We start from the raw sequence: 17,309 nt of genomic DNA, 5'->3' as shown, positions 1-17,309 counted from the left end.
TCCGGTCCATGCACAACTCTATTGTCAGGCACCGAGGACTTCTTCCATGATTGCGACGTTGCCGGTTAGGCGAAAATATAATTTAGTGCTTGTTTGAGTGTCATTAAGTTGATAAAAAAATATATTTTTTCAATGAAAAAAGATATTTTTTTTATTTTTTAGCTTGTTTGATAAATTTCTAGTAGTAAAAATAAAAGTATTAGAAAAATAAAAAAATATCTTTTTTTGAGAAGTTACAATTTATATTTTTTTTAAAAGATTTTTGTTAAAAAAATTTTACATAATAAATGAATAAAAAAATATTTTTATCTTATTTTATTCAAATATAATTGATAAATAAAAATATCTTTTTATATGAGATATTCAAACATAAAATCATTCTTTTAAAAAAATATCATTTAAATTTTTTTTTTTTTTGAAAATGAGGTCCAAATAAGACCCAAGTCATTGGATACGTAAGAGATAGGGTTTGTAAAGGTTCAGATAGATCATACTTGGAGGAACTGATTTTATAAGTTCGTGATTTATCATATCTCCTAAGTGATTAGCATATCTCGAGGCTTTCAAATTCAAAAATCTATTAGATGCGCTGAAGTGGGTGATAGTAAGAGGCTATAGGCCTTGGGCATTCGTGGAGTTATTATGAACACTTTATCGGGTCATTATTAAGCGTTTAATGCTGTCGAATTCGAGTTTGTAGTAACGCACTATGTCAATATTATATTAGCAACAATTGATTAGAGTCGAAAAATATTCACAATTTATAAATTCAGAAACTAATTTTATTATTTTCAAGAATTACTGACTTTTTTTATAGTGTTGGAAAATTGAATATTAAATTAGTTATCTTTTATATATATATATATATTGTTATTTGCTTTGTTGAATTTCTCTACTCCTCGCTAGGTGTATAGTTGTTGAATTTATTTCATATATATACGAAAAGCTATTTTGTCATTGTCAAATCTAATCATTAAACACTAGATAGCCGTGGTTTCATCTCCGAGCTGGAGACCTCCCCGCATTCTACGCCGGCTACAGTCTCAGGTGGAGGCTTTCCTCCACGGTGGCATCTCGTCCAGTGTGGCTTCTTATCTTCAGGGGTGCATGTGCTCCTCTGTCATTCCGCCGTCAGCTATCCCTTTCACCTTCTCGCTCACGCAACCTGTCTTCGCTTTCACCGAATCGCTCACGCAACCTGCCTTCTTGATGGATTTGTTTGAACAGGTAATGATTACTTGGAACCTTAGGAGCTTTGCTTTCTTCTCCTAGCTTCGTTTCGTCTACCCTATGAAAGTCTGTGTACGAGCTCTGTTTTCTTGGGAGTTTGGTTCGTCGCCGTTCATCCAGGTTAGTGATTTTCCAATGGAGTCTCAAATTCAAGATCTCCGACCAATCAATCAGGCATCCAAACCTATTTTTCTCTTCATCCTTTTTCTTTCCTTCATTGTGTACATTCTTGTGATCAATTTTGGTATCTATTCCACGGTTAACCCAGATTTTATTGTCTAGGATTTGTGAAAGTCCTAATTGTGCAAATTGTGATAATTTTTCGTATCTATTCGACGGTTAAGCTAGATCTTATTGTCTAGGGTTTGTGAAATTCCTAATTTGTAAATTGTCTATCTGACTTGGTTTGTTTCTGGGTTCATGTTCTTGGTTACATTATTTGGAAGTTACTGTTAATTTTGAGTATGATCTATGAATCTGTTTCCTCTTCTTCATTTCGTTATTTAGATTTTGTTGGTATGATTATCATTTCTCCTTTTTCTACCCGTTGAATTGTTTGTTGCATGTGGTTTGTGTATTTCATCAATTTTTGGGATTTTATAATGATTATAAAGATTGTCTTCTTACTTACCTTTTCTTATATTTATGGATGATGGGTTTGGTTTTGTGAATCATTGTTTAGGTATGGGGTTTCTACCTAATCTACTTTCTCCATGGTGATGTGATTGACAGAGTTTTTTCAACAAAGTCAGTTTATAGACCCAGCTTCTCCTATTCAAGTTTTGCATTCCCAATTTCATTCTCTGCTATTCAAGTTTTTCATTCCAATTTCCATTCTCATTCACTAATCCCTTTGAATTGTTTGGGCTGAATGTAGCAATTTATAATTTTTTCTGCATTCAGAATCATGTTCTCTTATCTGACTTGGTTTGTTTATGGGTTCATGTTCTTGGTTATATTCTTTGGAAGTTTCTGTTACATTATTTAAAAACTGATGAATCTATTTTTAATTTTTTACTTTGTGTATATTCAACAAATTCATTGAGGTTTTATACTGTTTTCTGCATTCAGAATCATGTTCTATTATTTATGTTTGATGTCAAATTTTATGAAGCACTCAAATAATTATATTGAAAGCAGACCCATTCAATGCAATATTAACATTTCATGAATCTATTTTTATTTTTTTATTGTGTGTATATTCAACAAATCCATTAAGTTTATATAAAGTGAATTGGTGGTTGCATGTGGGTTATGTGAATCATTATGAGGGAATGGGTTTTGTACCTGATCTGTTCTATCAGTAGTGATGTGATTTATAGAAATTGATGTATAGCTTCCTGGTTGTTTATTTATATTTTGATTTCAGGTCAATTTCCTTATGTATTTTTTAATGTTTATATAAAAGAATTTTTTGTCTAACTAGGAATTCCTTCCTACAAAGAGAGATACGTGGAGTAGGTTATCTTCCCTTGAAGATGTCTTCTCCATAGATAATGATGTTCTGCCATACATTTTTCACTGAAAATGTGGGAATCCCTATCAAGGTATGTGCTTTCTATCTAATCTATTTGGTCAGTGGTGATGTGATTCATAGGAATTGATTCATAGCTTCTTGGTCATTAAATGAAAGATTTGGTTATTCAACTCAATTATATTCTCATTTTTTGTATTATTTATGTAAAAATTATTTTATATTTCAGCTCTTGAAAAGACATGGGGTCTTTGTTCTGAATTTAAGATGTCATTCAGAAAGGAAGTGGCTTTCTCACAATAACATGGCATCACTCCACTGTTTGTGTTACTAGAGAATTCTCTTCTATCCATAGTTTTTGATTGCGGATGGCGGCTCATGGCGGTAAGCCAAAAATCCGCCATAAAGTTATAGCGGATGGCGTTGCGAAAAATGGCGGAAATGGCGGATTACCTAAAATACACATATATGTACCAAAAAACATGCAGAAAAATTGCAAATATAATAAATTATAAAATCTATCTATATAAGCAACTTTCTATTCATAAAACATCTAATTAATATAGCAAATATAGTAGCAAATTTAGCAAATAAATATAACATCAAGTTCAATCATAACTCAAAAGTCATAAGCAAGCCATAAAATAGAAGACATAAAACATAAAAACTATAAACCATCTACATTCTAGCTCTCATCAAATTCATCCAAATTAACACGATTATTATCGTGTCCCTCTACCCCCTCATCATCCTCTGATTCAGTATCATTGAATTGAATCTCCTCTTCTTGTTCTTCTTCATTTTCAGAATTCTCTTCATCTTCAAATTCTGGTTCTTCTTCTTCTTCCACAATTACTGCTTTTCCTTTTCCTTTTTTTGAAGCCTTAGACCCACTTGGTCCACCCTTTGCACCACCTCTTGCAATTGCAGGTTCTTTTCTTTTTCTATTTTGTTGTCTTTTAGTATATGTCGTAGGCTCATGTCCTCCTATTGCTTCAAAAACAAGGTTCCAACTTAAAGTATTGTCATCTTGATGAACCAAATCAGCATCATCATCCATATTATCATCATCTCGAAAGGTGGCAGTCCCAATTTCTCCCACTAACCACTCATTACACTCATCAATGTCATTGAGTGCAATAGGGTCAACTTCATCTTTAAGGTTGTACCTCTCGATGAGTTGTTGGTTATACTTTATGAAGACCAAACTCTCCATCCTTTCATGATCAAGCCTATTTCTTTTCTTAGTATGAATATGCTCAAATATACTCCAATTGCGCTCACATCCAGAAGCACTACAAGTCAATCTCAAGATCTTGATAGCAAGGTCTCGCATATTTAGAGCTTCATGCCCATATGTCCGCCACCAAAATACTATAAAATTAAAATAAATTTGTCTAAGCCTTTAATCGAACTAAATTTATAAAGTTTTGTAAAATTTATAACAATCTTACCGGGTGAAAGATTTTTCCTCTGAGATTTTGCAAAGGATGATCCAAAAAGTCCATAGCCAGCCTTATATAGTGCTTGCTTCTCCAATATCTTCTCTTGCACAGCTATACTTGGCACTAATCTAGTGATGCACTCAAACCACCCCTTTGTAACTTATAAATCCAACTCAATGCGAGGATTATCATAAAACAACTCCGAATTCAGAAAATGACCAGCTGCATGCAACGGACGATGAAGTTGGCAATTCCATCTGTTGTCAACGATTTTAAAAACTTCAGAATATTTGCTCACATCATTAGAAAATATTTTCATGATGCATTCCTTTGCCTTCTCTATTACTTCATATATATAACCCATTGGTGGCTTCTTCTCTCCATCAACAAGTCGAAGCACCCCAACAAGAGGCCCCATGATCTTAAGAGTGTACTTGACATGATTCCAAAAGGAAGGCCTAATAACAATCTTTGTTGCCTCCCTCCCCTTTGCCTCCCTTGACAACTTATTCCTTACCCACTCATCCGAAGTGAACATTCTTCTTAGATTTCCTTTCTCCTTATAAAGCCTTTTCAAAGAGAGAAATGAAGTGGCAAATCGGGTGACTGCATGCCTCACCAATTCCTTGCCATTTGTGAATTGTCTCAACATCGATAAAGTGCTAGAGTGGCTATAAGTGAAGCTAACCAAAGAAATGGCACTTTTTATGGTTTTTTGGATTAATGGTAACTTCCCAATGTCTTCAAACATCAAATCCAAACAATGGGCAGCACACGGGGTCCAAAACAAATTCGGTCTTTTCTCCATCAGTAACTTACCGGCTAGAACATAGTTGCTCCCGTTGTCAGTTACAATTTGAACAACATTTTGCTCCCCAATTTCCTCAACAATACCATCAAGAAGCTCAAACATTTTTTCACCCGTCTTCCCATAATCAGAGGCATCAATAGACTTCAAAAATATTGTCCCAGCAGGAGAGTTTACAAGAAAATTGATAATGCTCCTTTGCCTTTTATCCGTCCAAGCATCTGACATAATAGAGCAACCATACTTTTTCCATTGTTCTTTAAGACCCTTCAATAATCCTTTGGTGTATTCCAACTCCTCATTAAGCAGCGGAACCCTTAGAGCATGATAACTGGGAGCAGGTAAATTAGGACCAAAGCTTCCAACAGCCCACAACATTTCTTGAAAACTCTTCAACTTTACTGGGTTCAATGGAATCCCCGCTTGGTAGAACCACCGTGCTATGTATCGATGAACTCTACGAACTGCTTCCTTATTCCATGCTTCCTTGATGTTCTGCTGCCTCAATTTATCTCTTTTATTTCTTGTAATGGCAGTTTCAGGTCTTCTAACAAACAAGTCCATTGGACCTCTCATGCTAGTTGCACCCCCTCTAGCACTACTTGCACCCCCTCTAGCTGCTGCCATTGGAGCTGGATTATGAGGTTCATCAATCCCTTGAGCATCTTCCTCCGACAATCCGAACCCCAAACTCTCTAAGTCAAGTTCCCTAGCATTGACACTCTGTTATTCGGTGCTTCCCAGGGAGGCATTTTGTCTTCCTCGACCTTTTTTCTGATGGTAATACTCCCATAATTCAGCAACAACATCTTTTGGAACCATTTTACATCCAGCAATGTTTCCAGGCTTGATCATTAAGTGCTCTTTTGCCCGTATGATGCCTTCTTTCATAATTTTTCCACAAAAAGTACATACGGTATCATTGGTATTTCCTTCTTCTACCGTATTAATATATTTCCAGCCTAGGTCAACTCTATTAGAACAGACAAGAGCAGCGGGAGCGGGATCAACAGGAGCAGCACCAACAATAAGACCAGCAGAGGCAGGGGTAGGGGCATTAGAATCAAGGGCTTGTCTAGAAGTGGACATAGTATACTGAATAGAAAAAAATGGAAGAAGAGAAGTTTAACACTGATTATTGATAAAGAAAGGGCAGCAGGGAAGAGAGAAAAGAAAAAAATAGGAGCAGAGAAGATAAAACACGTACGAACCAGCAGTGATGAACAGGTGATGAGCAATAGTGATGAGAGAACAGAGACGAGCGGCGCGTCAGGGGGCGCGACGGGCGGCTAGACGGATGGCAGCGTGGTGAAGAAATCTGGGTCGCAGGGATGAGAGAACAGAGACGAAGAGAGGGATTTTTTTTAAGAAGAGGAAAAGGAGGTAGTTTTTGAATGAGGGGCTGAAAATTAGGGTTAGTGGTTAGTGGGATCTGACTTAGGTTTATTAAATTACCCAAACCACCCTTAAATTTTTTTGAAAAACCTGAAAAAACCAGGCCATTTTCGCCATGCAGATTGCGTCCCGCCATGGCGCCACCGCAATTGCGGCGCCGAGTAAATGGCGGCAGGGTCAAAACCCGCCACGCCATACCGTTATGGCGCCGCCATAACCGCCATTTAAAAACACTGCTTCTATCTAATCTATTTGATGAGTGGTGATGTGATTGATAGGAATTGATTGATAGCTTCATAGTGATTTATTTGTATTTTGATGAAACCTTTTGTTGGTCAACTCAGTTGCATTTCAATCCTTTATTGGTTATGCAAAAATTGTTGTATATTTCACCTCTTGCAAAGAAGTAGAGCTGATTGTCATGAATTTGTTTCCTTCTTTGATAAAGGAATATGCTTGTGCCACTCCCATTCAAGTTTTGCATTCCCAATTCCATTCACTCCTGTTCAACTCTTGCATTCTGATTTCAGTTCTGATTCAATAATCCCATTGATGAATCTTTGTTTTTTTTAAGGTATGTTCAACAAATCCATTAAGTTTACCTAAAGTGAATTGCTAGTTGCATGTGGGTTGTGTGAATCATTATCAAGGAATGGGTTTTGTACCTAATCTATTCTATTTGTGATGATGTGATTGACAAAAATTGATGTAGAGTCCGTTGGTCATTTATTTATTTTTTAAGTTCAACTGAATTGCATTACATTTTTTTGTTGTTTGTGGAAAAATTATTTTATATTTCAGCCATTGGATGTACATACAGCTCTTTGCCCTGAACTTAAGAGGTTCATTGAGAAAAGAATGGCCTTGTGCCAGTAAAATGGCTTCATGGTATTGTTTGTCTAACTAGCACACCTCTTTATCCAAAGTAAAATCTATCTAGCAGCTAGTCTTTCCATGAAAATGTGTTCTCCACACATAATAAGGTTGTGCTATATATTCTTCATTAGAAATTTGGGAATCATTATCAAGGTATGAGGTTTCAATCTCATCCATTTCATGAATGTTGATGTGATTGACAGATTTTTATTGATGTTTGTCTATACTTTTTTTTCTCATTCATCTGCTGTTTCGAATGTATCCCTACCTAACACATTTACCAACTCTCATTGCCATGAGTAGAATCATTGTTTGGGATAGTTGATGACTGCCTTCCCTATGGTCCAATGACATGTAGGTGCACTGTAGTAGGTATGGTGTGATATCTCAATTTTTGGTCCCTATTTCTTAATTTCTTGGAAGTTTCACTTGTTTTTCCTATTTTTGTGTTGGTTCAGGTTTTGCTCCTATGATTAGTTGTCTCTATGCCATTGAATGGAGATGTATATGAATTGAGATTTTGTTTTCCCTCCATTTCCATCCTCAATTTGAATTAAAAAAGGTGAGCTTGTGTCCTGGATTTTTTCTATAAAAGGATGGTTGGTGAACCACAATCAATACAAAAACATTCTGCTGTGTTCTATTTCCTCCTAAGCTCTATCTATTTCAGAATTTTTCTGTTTACATTTTGATCTATTTCATCAACTCTATTTATCTCCTTTCTTTTTACTGCAATGCCTCCTCCATTTGATATGATTTCTAAGATGCATCCTCCTAGAGAGGCTTGGAGGCTGAAAGTTAGGGTTCTAAGACTTTGTGTTGTACCCTCTTTTGGTAACCATGAGGTTCCTAACTCAATGGAGATGATTCTCCTTGATGAGCATGTTAGCCCCTATTAGCTTCTCTTTTAAATATGATGTTAGTTGTTGTTTTTTAAGTTTTCAACTTTAAATTATGTGTTTCACTAATCTGATTTTGCTCTTTTGTTGGATTTCCAGTGTGGAAAAATTCAAGCTACAGTTAAGAAACCACTCCTTAATAGGTTTAGGGATCATATAGTTGAAGGTCAAGTTTTAGAATGGCATACTTTACTATTGTGTCAAATCATGGTAGTTATAGAGCAACTTCTCATGAATTCAAATTGGTTTTCCTTCACCGAATCACTGTTGTAGCTGTTGATGAAGATGTTATCCCTAAGACTTGTTTCAACATGTTTCCTTTTTTTGAGCTGCTGAACATGACCCAAGATTATGATTTTTTAGTTGGTGTGTATATCTTCTTTAGTTGGTAGCAATGTTGGGGATAAAGTTTTTATCACCAGAATGAATTTGATTTCCAGTGATACGGTTATACCGTTTAAATTCCAACGCCGTCAATTCCCAGTTTCTTTGTCGTTTGCGATGACAATCAACAAAAGCCAGGGTTAGACATTATCAACAGTCGGTTTGTTCTTGCGTCGTCCTGTGTTTTGTCATGGTCAACTTTATGTAGCTCTTTCCCGAGTTAGGAATAGAAATGGTCTTAAGATTTTACTTTGTGATGAAGGATTAGTTGATCCTACCAGGACTGAAAACGTTGTATTTAAGGAAGTTTTTGATAAGATATAATGTAGTTTTTTGTTATATTTTTCAATCTTATCTGTGTAATTTTTATTTTTGTTTTGGTCTACGTTTTCTTTAGAGAGGGACATCTTCTTTGGGGTATGTCTAGAATCGTCTCAACCATTTTGTGTGCACTAGATGCACCATTTTTTATGAACCATTAGATTCTATTAAATGAAAATTAAAGGATGTTATGAAAGAAGAGTATTCATACGCTTTATAAATATAGAATATATTAGTATATATATATACATTAACACCATTTTAATACATAATATTTTAAAAATGGCAAGTATAATCTTTTACTTTAAAATGAATATAAAAATATTTTTCATTTATTAAAATTAATTATTATACTATACTATTTTTAATAAAATAATGTAAGAAATTAAATTATTTTACATTATTAAATTATATTTCTCATGGCCACCGTCACTCTTCGAGGCCTCATTCTCGCTTCTCTGATTCTCTGATGACGTACCACAACTCTTGTCTGAGCCCCATGCACTTTCGCTCTGGCGGCCGGGGCTTCCAAAGCCCGCCACGTCGCTCTCCCAATAGGACCGTAGGTTTCAACCCAGTCGGCCCCGGCGACGGGTTTGGACCGATGAATGGTGACGGTTATGGAGAATACTGGTTCAACACTTACCAGGCTTCTCCTCTGTAGCTGTCTGGTCAAAAGCGATGATTTCAAAGAGTTTCGCTCGATGAGGTGCTATACTTTTCACTGTGATGTGGATCTTGGTTGCCCCTCTCCTATTTTAATTTTTATCCTTTTTTACATTTTTTCGGTTCTTTTGAGCATAAGCGGTCGTGCTGAAATATATATTTTTGTTATTTCTAAAATATATATTTAAGTAATATATATTATTAGTAGTAACTTTTTTATAATGTCATGTATCAATTTTCCTTGTCACATGTTTACATAATTTGTAAGAAATAAGAAAATATAAGTTAGAATATACTTTTCTAATTTAATTTTTAATAGTTGAACACGTAAAAATTTATTCAAAAATAATTTAATAGTTACCCGTTAAGAAAAAATATCATCAATCATAATTATTTTAAAATGATCATCCAGGTTTTATGTATCAATTTTTCTTGGTGCCTTCTGTTTTCTATTTTTTATTATTATTTTGGTTTTAATATTTAGACCAAATTCTAATTTGATGTCTAATATTTTAAATATTTTATTTTAGTTCAAAATAATTTTGGACGAGTTTAATATTATTTCACTCTAAAATTTGATACAAATTCTTTGTATTAGAAAAGATTTTGTATTAGAGTATTGACATTTAAAGTACTTAATTATGCACTAAAATGTTATGTATTTATTAGAGTCTATCAATGTTCTTCTTTTATATTAATCTTTGATTTCTATGTAATATAATCTAATGGTTTATATAAATATGGCATATTCTATAAGCACATAATTGTTGTGCTCATTTAAAAGATACACTCTTCTTTAGTGGATAAATTTGATGGTTCATATTTTCATATTTTATTTTGATTCCTTTTTTTGTTTAAAATGCCATTTTTTTAATACAGTTATTTTATCTAATATCAAAAAGTTACTTCACTATGTGGTTTTGAAAATATTAAATTTTATTAAATACAAATTTGATTTTAATCTTTCATAAAATAATTTGATTTTAATCTGAATTAGACTCTATCCATACAATTTTATTTTATTTTTGTTATTTCTAACATATATATTTAAGTAATAAATATATTATTAGTAGTAACTTTTTTATAATGTCATATATCAATTTTCCTTGGCATCTCTTTATATAATTTGGTTAATTTATCCAGATCTCAATTGATTTTATTATTTTTTTCTTTTTACTTAAAACGTATCTCTTTTAACAGATGAACCAAATATTTGTTTTTTAAAAAAATTAATTCAGATTTTTTTTAATACATTGAATTTGTATACAATTAAAAAATCAAATATTTAAAAGTATGGATAATTTTTTTTACTATCAGTCTAACAACACTTTGTTGCAGGATTTTGTTTTTATTAATATAATCATCTCAGTCCAAGCATAAACGTAATTAAAGTGAAATAATCTGAGTTATTCTAATTTTTTTTTTTGTAAAATTCATCAGTTTCACTTGATTAGGGATCCCTAAACCACGTTACTGGCTCACCCCATCTCCTCTATCCCTAACCCAATCTCCATCGGACGCACCATGTCGCCACCCCCATCCTCAACTGAGGCTTCGGCTTCTATCCTCGGATTTGGCCACATGCACAGAAGCTATGGGTATCTCTGCGATTCCATTCAATCCCACCATGAGGGTGCTGTTCTGTTCGTCGCGTCTGTTCCTTCTCCCCAACGTTTCTCTGTCTCTCTGTCTCTATCATACCTCATTCTCCATCTCAATTTCTCCATTTTGGATAGCAGACGTTGCCACCACCGTTCAAGAGATATATGTGGGCTATCGTTCCATTCTCCTCCTTTTCAATCTCTTTCTCGATTCCTTCTCCAGTTTCATTTTTTGTGTGTTAATTGTTACTTTTTTCTGGATTCATCCTTTAATTTTGAATTGTTTGGTTTTTGATTTAATCATCGTGATTGTTACTTATTTTTGTAAATCAATGGTTCTGTCCTATGTTTGTGCTCTTGGTGTTTGTGTGAAATAATTTTCTTGTTGGGGGTTTTCTCATTATAAATTATATAATTTTCTTTGTGCTATTGGGCTGAAGTTAACTGTAATGGTAGGTATAGTTGACTGATAAAATTTTGTTTTTGCTTTATTGTGAATTGTCAAATCAACTATATGTGTTAGGTATTTGGTAATTTGGAAGAGGCCTCTTCCCATATTGTTTTTTCTCTTTTCCCATGAGTATTTGGTTACTTGTGATATCTTCCTAAATGATGTGTGTAGCCAGGGACGGATCTATTCTTACCGGTGTGGGGGCAAGCGCCCCACTACAATTTAAAATTTTATTGAGTAGTATATAATAATAATATTTATTTGTCCCCACTAAATTATTAAATTTGACCCCACAATAATTTTTTATTCAACTTTCGACGCTTAATAGTCAATTTGGGTACTTCATATTAGATGTCTATTATAATGATGAATTTTTAAATTTAAATAAGATTGTTGTTCTTTTTTAGAAATCGACTCGAAAGAATATTGTCTATCCATTTGTGTTTCTTCTTTTGAAATTAGCTTTAGTTTTTTATAACTACACTAATTGAATGAACTTTTTCAACAATGAATATCATCAAGAGCTAATTGTATGAAAGTTGAATTTTAAATGATTGTTCAACAACATATACAAAAAAAAGATATTTTGATTATATTGTCAAGGTTTCAAAATATAAAATATAAAAAATTAAATTTTAAATTATATGTTATTATTTAAATTACCATTTTAGTATTTTAATTTGTAATTAGATATTTTGAAACCTAATCATATTTTATACCTAATTTTTTATGTAAACTTAATATTTTTATTATAAAAATTATTTTCATGTTATATATATTTTGCCCCCACTATCAAAATTTTTTGGATCCGTCACTGTGTGTAGCCATATCAATCTATATATGCCTATTAGTCTATCTCTGTCCCATATGTGAAGCTTACATTGTAAGCTTTAGTGTTTGTTAAGTTCGGGAGTTTATAACTCCAACTCATCTGTTTATCTTCTCATCTTAGTTCTGAATTTTTCTCTCTATATTTTCTCCTTTTTGGTGTTCTTATCCTATATATGTTGGGAATGAATAACCGTGTTGATCTGGTGGAGAAAATCACTCTGTGGAGAGAATCATGGAAAGTGCATGTTAAAGTTGTAAAGTTGTGGTACCACAAGAATCCTGCTTTGGATCCTTTTCAAAATCTGTTGCATATGGTATTAATGGATGAGAAGGTCAATTTTATTTGATGTTAGCATTTCTTTAAGTTGTTGCAACTTTTTTTTTAAATATGCAGAAGGGAATTTTTTTAGTTGCAAAGTGATATGTTTTTGTTGTTTTATTTTTTTAATCAAATATTTTTATGCTGTTTGGATACCTAAATAAGTTAATAAATTCAAAATATGAAGCATTTTTTTTCAACTGCAGTTACACAAGATCCAAGCAACTATTAGAGATCAGCTTACATCAAATTTTGCTGTGTCTCTAAATGAAGGGGATGTGTACTTGATGACCCATTTTACAGTTGTACCAAACACTGGTTTGAACAGAGTGACGAAACATCAGTTCAGACTTTTGTTCCAATGCAAGACCTCTGTTGTTTCTGTGGTATCTCTAAGGATACTACATTCGGGTTTGTGTTTTACATCAATAGATGAAATTGATCAAAGGACAAAGGACGACAATTTCCTCATTAGTTCGTACAAGTTTCTTGCTCTTCCCTGTTAGAATCATAGTATTATGTTTTAAAAAGTGTGGTTTCTGATTCAAATTTGTATATGTTTGAATCTAATTATTAGACTTTATTGGGATCATTACTGGTGTTCGAAAAGAAAGAGATGTAGCATCATATGGGAAGCTGATCAAAGCAGTTGTGCTAGAAGTTTTTAGTGATGGGTAATATCTCTCTGACTTCTTCCCATATCAGTACTTATCTTCTATTAATTCTATTTTTTTTTGTTCCAGTCTTTATGTTTATAACAATAAATATATAGTTAGATCCTTTTGATCTTTTGAAACTTATTTGTTCAGCAAAAAGTTACAATACAATGTGTTTGGAAATGCTTGTGATCTGTTAGAATATGATAACTTACAAAAATATCCAAGATATCCGCTGATTGTCCTCGAGTCTTTTAAAATCAAAGCAATTGAAGGTTAGTTTCAGGCATATTCATCGATTTTTTACTCTAATATTTACTTTTCTATTTTTTGAGCTTTTAATTTAAATATGGTTTGAGGTTAATAGAGTAGGATTCTTGCATGCAGGTGGGGTAATCCTGCAGAATGTGATAAATGTCTCTAGGTTATTCATTAATCCCGATATTCCTGAGTCTGTTGAGTTTCTAAGCAGCTGTTGTGATAAAAAAAAATTGTAAACCTACAACCTGCTATGCTTATTTTGTTGGTATTGATGTATATGTTTTGTATTATGAGGATTAGTTATTGTATCTTGTATGTAGATTTAGTGTAGCCAGTTATGGATTCTTAAGACTTGTGACCAATGTGCTTGGATGCTTGGTTTCTAAAGTTGATGGTCATTATTTCAATGGCAAAGAGATCAGTAATATTCAAAATCTTCATGCAGATAATGGGGTACTATTTTAGATTGGCAAACTCTCCATTTAATACTTAAACTTGAATTTATTAAACATGCGTGTCGGGTTTCGTGATCTGATTTGTTAATCATTATTGTACAGTATATCATTGTTTATAAAATTTTACAGGATGGTCATTACTTTGTTATTGGGACAATTAAGGAAGTTATGGATAAACCAGATTGGTGGTACTACTCATGTGTATGTGGTCATGCCGTTGTTGAGCATGAGGATCTCTACCTTTGTGATGCTTGTGGTTCATGTATTGAACATGTTATGGTCAAGTAAGGTTCATATGTAACTCTATTATGGAATAGATTAAGTATCAATCTTTTGGATTTTTTGTTTGTTCTTTGTTAGGCACAACTCTTTGTGTTGTTAAGCAGATTTCTTGGTTTTAGTTGTTATTCTTAGTTGTTAATTGTGTTAGATATGGTATTCGGGTAAAGATTCACCATGGTGGGTGTGATGTTTTGTTTGTTCTGCTTGATAATGCGGTAACAAAACTATTTGGATAAACCTGTTCTGAAGTATTTCTCAGGATAGAAGAAGAATTTCATGTTGATCCTAATCTGCTTGCAGTATGAACTCTTTCATAGCAAACCCATTTAATCTTTATTAAGTTTCTTTTGTGTTCAAGTTTCTTGATATTTTTATATTGATCTCCGAAGGTCCGTCGGTCATATTCTCCACATATGTTTGATGATGTTGTTGGAGAGAAGAAAGTTTTCAAGGTTGCAATTAATTCTGCAGTTGATCGAGATTACTCCGGGTACTTTAAAATTGTAAATATCTTTAGTCATAATTCGAAACCAGCTGCAACCAATAATTATATCAAAAGTATGATTCCTCACCCTATGTTAGAACATGTTCATGCAATTTTTTATTTTTTTTTCTGAATCTATGCGTCGGATACTTATTCTAATCAAATTATTCCAGGCAAGGCTTCACAGTCCCATTTTTCCACCAATCTATGACACCTATTTACAGTATGCAACTGGGGAAGATTATAAGACTCAAGTAGTGTGTGATAATTCTATTCAATCAGAAACAATTGAAGATATTATTACTGATCTTATTTCACCCAATCGCTGCTATTCTGATGCTGAGAACGTATATTTTTTCCTTATTTGCAATAAAATCTCTTAGATCATTCGTTTTTATTATTCTTGTTATATGATATGCTGAAAAGTTAGTAAATGATAGTTTTGTAAATTATTTGAAATTTGAAATGCTGTAATAATTTTTTCTTTGCTGGCAGGGTGGTTTCGTTTTTATTCTGGGAACTATATCATCTGTTTTGAAGAATCATAAGTGGTGGGTCTCAACTTGTTTATGTGGTTCTCTTGTGTCAGCTAATAAAAATATTTTATCATGTGATCTATGTCAGCTTCAATGCATTGATGCTGTCCCAAGGTGTTTTGTTCTTTAATTTTATTTTGTTTTGGCAACTAATTATTATTTCACTGTTTACTAAAATTTTCCTTGTTTTCTCATAGTTTTCAAGATTCTGCTTAAAGATTGTAGTGTCTCATACAAATGGCAACAATATATTTGTTCTTAAAGATCGTGAGGTCGTGCAAATAATAAAGACAAGATACTCGAGCTTTTTGGATAATCACCCAGAGTGGAATTAGGTTATCATCCAATTGTGGTTTTAATTAGTATATACATATAGATATAGTTGTTTGTATATTTTGACATTCCTAACGAAAAGATAAACTATTATTACACTATTTGTTAACTATTTTGTATTTTTTTTAGGGATCTTATTGCAAAGTTGTTCCATTGAAACTCATTTCAAGTCTTTTGCACAAAAAAGTTGTATTCATGGTTGATGCTAGGCCTGTGGGTTATGAGATGAATCGATCTGTGTATATTGTTCAACAAATTTGGGATGATGCCTCTGTTATTAATGTTTTTGAAGCTGCTGCTGTGATGAATGAGCATAAGGTCTGTTGTATAGTTTTTATAATTTGTTCAATTATTAGTATTTAAAAATATCAATAACTGAGAGGATTTCAATTTTGTTCAGATTCATGTTCTGGTTGATTCTATACGTGAAGTTGAAGATGCTTTCAGCCAATGTGAAAGTGATCATGAGCCTGTGGAGGGTCTGCATGCTTTTTAGTTTAATATGTTCAGATATTACTTTAAAATGTTATTTGATTTGTAATACTTAGTATGTTTTGAATTCTAATGTGGATATAACTATGATATTTATGTATTTAATGAAATTTCTTTTTAATTACAACAAAAGAAAATATGCGTTTATTTTATCAATTTCAAATGAATCGGTGGAATGATTAATTAATTATTAATCAGTACCCAAAAAAAAAAGAAAAAATCATAATCTGCCAAAAAGATATAGATCCTGGTTAATAGAATGGTTTTCATTGCCATTTTTAAATGTATTCAAGCAAAGGTTAAATTTAATTGTTACTAAAAATATATATGTTGTCTTCATTTAAAAATTTATAACATTTGAAATTGAAATTTAAATATGAAGTTAACCTTCATTGTTGCTGGTTTTATTTCCTTTTAATTACAATAATATTGAATTAATCTTATCCACTATAATAATGTTGGAATGTTCAGTTTTGGTTTATTTTGGTTTACTTACCTTGTTCGCTGCTGAATGGGTTGAAACATCAGAACTCATGTTCCTCGTAACTTTCTCCTTCTTTACCGAGACCTTAGCCCTACCTTTCTCTTTTCTCCTTTTGCTAGCTGTTGCCACTCTCGCCTTCCTGCCTTGATCTTCTCTGTGGGTGTTGTCATCCCGATTCTTCCGTCACCACCGTCAACCCAGTTTTCTTTATCCCATCCAATTCATGTTTCTGGATCCTTTCTTGGATTATCCTAGTTTTCTCTCTCTATGTACATTGTGCATCAAGGTTACCGACTTCGATCGACGTTTTTTTGTCTCGAACGACCTCTCAGAACAGTATTGGTATCATCATCGTATTTTTTATGATTTGTTTGCTTTTGTTTCAAATAGAATTCTAATTTACTAATTTTTATACTATAATCTGTTGGTAGATGAAGATGTATAAGAGATCAATTGAGAATACAGCTGGTTTTGGATCTAAAATTGCAACCCAGTTCTACTGAAAATGAAAATGGGGTCAGAAAATTTGCAAGAAAGTTAAGTTAAATAATTTTTCTTCTGATCTATTTGTGTATAAACTATGTTCAATTGTGATCGGTTTTTTCATTTTGCTCACCAACTTTTTG

The 17,309-nt window shown here is 32.9% G+C and overlaps 1 protein-coding gene across 1 annotated transcript; it reads left to right on the top strand.

Annotated features, from left to right (window-relative positions):
- LOC110263542 lies at window positions 1,016-17,294 on the top strand. The gene is made up of 3 exons (XM_021104950.1): window positions 1,016-1,227; window positions 16,803-17,025; window positions 17,115-17,294. Exons 1-3 carry the CDS (start codon window positions 1,108-1,110, stop codon window positions 17,126-17,128), a joined length of 357 nt encoding a protein of 118 aa, XP_020960609.1. The 5' UTR covers window positions 1,016-1,107; the 3' UTR covers window positions 17,129-17,294.

The sequence above is a fragment of the Arachis ipaensis genome, chromosome B06 (assembly GCF_000816755.2).
Source record: "Arachis ipaensis cultivar K30076 chromosome B06, Araip1.1, whole genome shotgun sequence".
NCBI classification, from domain to species: domain Eukaryota; kingdom Viridiplantae; phylum Streptophyta; class Magnoliopsida; order Fabales; family Fabaceae; genus Arachis; species Arachis ipaensis.
The sequence above is the reverse complement of the archived record's forward strand: the minus strand, read 5'-3'. Positions and strand labels throughout refer to the sequence as shown.